This window comes from Carassius carassius, chromosome 17 (assembly GCF_963082965.1).
Source record: "Carassius carassius chromosome 17, fCarCar2.1, whole genome shotgun sequence".
NCBI classification, from domain to species: Eukaryota; Metazoa; Chordata; class Actinopteri; order Cypriniformes; family Cyprinidae; genus Carassius; species Carassius carassius.
The window spans coordinates 25,578,557-25,583,741 of NC_081771.1; the positions used below are offsets into that span (position 1 = coordinate 25,578,557).

At 40.3% G+C, this 5,185-nt stretch overlaps 1 protein-coding gene across 1 annotated transcript; it reads right to left on the reverse strand.

Annotated features, from left to right (window-relative positions):
• Positions 1 to 1,190: 1,190 nt before the first annotated feature.
• cdk5r2a (cyclin dependent kinase 5, regulatory subunit 2a (p39)) lies at positions 1,191 to 3,112 on the reverse strand. Its single transcript, XM_059571412.1, has one exon. The coding sequence runs from the start codon at positions 2,732 to 2,734 to the stop codon at positions 1,808 to 1,810; it is 927 nt and encodes a 308-aa protein (XP_059427395.1). The 5' UTR covers positions 2,735 to 3,112; the 3' UTR covers positions 1,191 to 1,807.
• Positions 3,113 to 5,185: the final 2,073 nt, after the last annotated feature.

Sequence of the window (5,185 nt, forward strand, 5' to 3'; positions counted from 1 at the left end):
CAGACTGCACCAAAATCCAGCCTATCGGTGTTCGCTTTCACGAACCACGTGTTTTATTCACAAATTCTGGGGGTTCTCTCCTTTCAAACCAGCTGCTTCTTACTCTCTCAATGACTCATGCACCCCTGAGGCAATTTTCACACTCGACGTTTCTCTTGAGGACTAGGCTACCTGTACGGATAGGAAAAGGTGTAAAATAGCCTGTCAGTGCATTGTGTCCAGCGGTGTCAGCATTTTTTATTTTATTTTTTATATAAGCTTACCTACTATTATAAAGATAATATTTTTGTATATATTAAGTATATTAAATAATATATAATTAAAAAATAAATTAAAACATTTAATTATAGCATATACTAGTAAATAGATAATGAGTATGTATTAAATATTAAAATGTTTTAAAACGCACTAAATAAATGCAGATAAATAGATAGTCTTAAATGTATATTTAGATTTTTGTAGATTTTTTATTTATTTACTGTAACCTCTGAAACGTGATATGTTAGAGTCGTGTCGAGGTTTCTAAGATAATCGACCATGTTCAAGGCCCCCCCATATTAAGTCAAGGGCTTAGTTTCCATAGATATATAACCAATATCTATGTGGACCTATTAACGAAAGTAACGCAGGAACTGAAGGCGAGTTTCAGCACCACGGCTAGCAACCAGCTATGAGTAAAAAAGGAGCCGATACATATTTATACACAAAACTTAGTATCGAACGATTGAACATGTAGGTATCTGTTGTCCGAAATTAACATAAAAGGATTTTGCACAGCTAGACGTAAAGTGAAAAGCCTCCGGTGAATCCATGCACTGGATTTATTTTGTTTCTGCGGCGCTTATCCAATTGATTATCTTCAAGCATATGCGGTCATTTGCCTGCACAGGAATGACGTAAACACTATCCCTAGGCTACACTGTTGCTTGTTCTCATGCATGGCTTGAATTCAAATTTGACCAATTGTCGAGTTTTGTTAAAATATTGAAAATAATTTTCAATTAAATCAAACTAGCCAGATTTTCTGTCTGCGTGCAGTATTACGCCAGCGCCAGCCAATGTCATTAAAACCTTGATCATTTATGCCTAGATGAAAAACGCAGCAAAAAGGACACTTCAGTCACGAACCGATGCATCGACTGTGCCCTTTTCATCATCAAAATAATAAAGAAGCGGCAGAGAGTCTGTGGGTATTTGTATTCATATATTTTCAAATATACAATATAAAACATTACGTTTTATACTATGACAATTGGCACATATGACTGTAGAGAATCGTTTTGTTGTAAAACAGTACATTCAACGTTCAGATAGATAGCATCAGGCGCCACAGGAGACAAGCGGAGAGTGTCTGTTGCAGGCCAGCACCCTGGACAACTTAGCGTCGGTGACAACAACGTTTCTGAAGCTAATAGAAAAATAAGACCCCAACACTGATGCACAAGCTAATAATTTACATCTCGCATTGTAGCTCGGCACCAGATAGCGTTATTTTCTTCTTCTTCAAAAACCACAATGATGATACGAGTAGAATTTTTTAAGCATGCATTAAGTAAACTATGAAGAAACACCAGACCGCGCTCGTAACATTCACTGGGTCATGAAGGTTGTATTTTACACATGTATTAACGTAAACCCCCTCTCATGGAGGTGAGGCGAAATCCTCCTGTCCGTTTCCAATGAACCAGCAATAGAGTGAAACACTCTTCACACCTTCAGCAGTCGGGCCTTACATTCATTTCACCCTTGAAGGAAGGGTGTGGAGAGGTATCAGAGAGCTTCTCTCTCCCTTTGACACGAGCCAAACTTAACGGTCTAGGTTATTATTCCATCTTCCGTTCGTATCGCTCGAGCCACCCTCGTTCTTGAGGTCTTGAAAGACCTCGGTGAAGAAATGCGGGTCGGAGTTGATCTGCAACATTTTGGCACTCATTTTGTCAATGATCCGCAGGGAGCGCTCCCAGAACACCTCCTTGTTGGTCTCCACCAGGAAGGGCTTCAGCGGGTACGAGATCTCGTTGCCCATGTAAGAGTAAGCCAGGTAGAGGCAGGTGAGAAAGGTGGCCTGCAGCTCGTACTCGCTGGAAATATCCTCGGTCACCGCCTCCCGGCAGAGCAGGTAGACGAACACCAAGTTGGCGGGAGTGATGAAACCCTGGTCTTGCCAGCCTTGGATGAGCAGCGACCGGTCGACGTTTCGGAACCACAGGATGATCTCATTTGGGCTAAGCTCTTTGAGTTTGTAGCACCTCCTGCACATGAACTCGCTCAGGCAGCGAAGGAGCTCTCCTGTGGAGGCTTGCACAATGACTCGTCTAGGCGAGATGATGGAGCGGCTGCTCGGTTGCCGCTGGACCGGCAGGAGCTGCTTTCCGTTCTGGGATGCATTCTGGGTTTGACTGGATTGAAGGCTTTTATCCGGTACTGTAGGGACTGGCACTGCGAGTGGCCCAGGCTTCGTCTTGCGCTCGGAGGCTGACTGAGACTTCTTAAGATTTTCGCTGTTCAGCTGGTCAACGGGGTTAGTGATCTGAGAAACGGGTGGGTTCGGGTTCACTTTCTTGGCACTCTTCTTCTTGGCAGAGGCAGCAACTAACCGCTTCCACGTCAGAGCCGATATCAGCACTGAATGGCGCTTGAGACTCTTCTCCGTCTTGCCGCTAGCTCCATCCGTCTTCTCATTCAGAATCCCTCCTTTTCTGGACGTGGGGGAAATCGAGAGCACCGTGCCCATCTTTTCCACTGACGACCAACACCCACCGGCCCTTCGGAATGCGCTGTCTCGCCTTTCGTCCCGTTCAGTGCCTCGGTGAGGTGCGACTTCAGAGTCACAGGTTTACGTCCATTTATGTTTCGCGTGACCACCGGCTATACAGTGGGGGAAACAGTTGTTGAGTTGATTAGTATAGCGTACCTATGTAATAATCGATGCTCGCCTCCCTCACTCGCGCGCGCTCCACTCCTTCTGCATCCCACTGCGTGCGCAGCCTCAGACAGTGGGAGCAATGGGCAGGACTTGTAATGTGTAGCCGGGCAAAAAAACTAAAGGTACAGACCTGTAAACCAGGATAAGCCTCCTCCGTCTGCCAATCCTGACGCGACGTGAAACGACTGATCTCTGCTTTCACCAACCAGAGAAGCTTGAAAAACATTTGCCCACATATTATGAACGTGTATATGGGTTAGACTGTCTCTTTCAGATTTCTATTTTTATAAAAGGGGTTCAGAGAGTATTTGTGGATTTTTCTTTGGAAGTGTATCTCATAATTACAGCTGTTGAACATGTCAGCTAGCAGGGGAACAAGATCTCTCTGACAAACACATGCAGACACACAATCAATTCCCAAAATGTATCACAGCTGCTTCAAAGTTGTAAATAAAACAAAGAGTTTTGGAGTTTTACAGGGAAAAAAAAGTCAGTCTTTCTAATTGTGGTGTTACTTGCTGTTTGTAATTAATTGTGAAAATTACTAGCAATTTCTGATTGACATAACCAACTGATTTATTACTGTAGAAAACTGAAATAAAGAGAAATAAGGGCAATAAATGGACAAATAGATAAAAAACAATGTAAATAATGTATTTGTAATATCATTTCACACTGTTGCTTTAAAGAAATTGATTTAGATCATTTAAAAAAAAAAAAAAATTTGTAAATCGGTATACACACCATAACATAAATATGGTCTTTAAAACCTTAGTAGTACGGTGCATTGCTTACAGTAGCCTCAGACACTTTTGCAGCATTGAAGAGCCATGTTTATGTTCCACCTTGTGGACATTAATTTGTGGACATTAATTTGTAGACAAGCATAAGATGAAAAACATTGGCATTGTGGAAAAGCCCACTATCATGTTGTTGTTATACACTGTAAAAACAAGTAAATATGCAATTGTTACCTTAAAGAGATATTTCATTATTTTCCTGAAACACGTTCCTCTTCTTTTATTGTGATGTAATCTTAATTTTGGTTTGATATACATAGCTGGTTTTTTATTTACTTTTGCTCTAGAATGTATCCTCTTTTTGAGTGACTCTTACATCTCTGATGTTTTTTAACATTGTTTTTGCTTGGTAAATATACATTTTTAAATATTTAAGCCCTTGTTCAATCTATTTCTATGTGAATTTGTGAAAATGTTTCAGAACATCAAATATTACTACATGAAGCACATTTTTAGGTTACAGTTTTTTTTTTCAGTGTATAGCCTACTACTTGTTACAAATATATACAGTTAATAAAATGCATGTGCAGGTACAGAAGAAAAAAGCTGGAAGATGTAAAACAATGGACAAATGTTTCATAATTAGACCAACAAATGTTCTAAATCAGCCAGGTACTGACTGCATCTTTAGGTCTGCGAGTTAACTGTCAGTCAGGGGTTCAGCACCTTGGACAGTAATAACATTGGATCATTTTCAGATACCAAGGAAACATAAACCACATTGCTTTAATTAGGGAGTGTGTTAGAGGATGCTTTTATAAAGTTTCTCAAGCTCAACAGTCTATTCCCAGATTTTCAGTGCTCTGAAAATGTAGAGAAATACACTAATTTCAACACACTACTTTCTCTTATTAAAGACCAGCGGGTGGCAGTAAGAAGTGTGTTCACTGTCAAAAGCAGCCATAAAAGCTTTGACTCCTCCCCAATGTTGCCAAGTCTCCTTATTAGAAACGACTTTGGGCTTGCCTTTTCAAGCAGTTGCTTATAGTTTTAGGCAGTCAATGGATGTTTTTTTTCTTTTCTTTCTTTCTTTTCTTTTCTTTTCCTTTTTTTTGTACCAAAAACCAAGAGTTGCTTATTTTGGGATTCTTTTTCCATTCCAGGGGCCCATTCTCTGTACGTCGCTTAATACATCCCAGATGAAAGACACCTGTTGTTGATTATTAGTATGGCTGGATTGAGTTATCTGAGATAATTGCGCGTTCATGGTTTGGTTTAAAAGGGGCTATGCATCAATACTCGAAACCACGATCAGCAGTGCAGCGATTGGCTGCCGGCAAGACAGCAACGTAATGACATCATATAATTAAAAAAGACACCTGATGAAAAACTTGACAAATTTCTGGACTTTTATAAGGAAACAGCCAAGACAACAAAACTACATAAATGTTATAATAAATATATGAAAATGTGGTTTTTACTTTTTTTAAATTTGTTTACATGATTCACAGTTAGCCTA

What these genes read in the sequence shown, in the direction of transcription:
- cdk5r2a (XM_059571412.1), bottom strand. Translation starts at nt 2,734, where the DNA reads ATGGGCACGGTGCTCTCGATTTCCCCCACGTCCAGAAAAGGAGGGATT.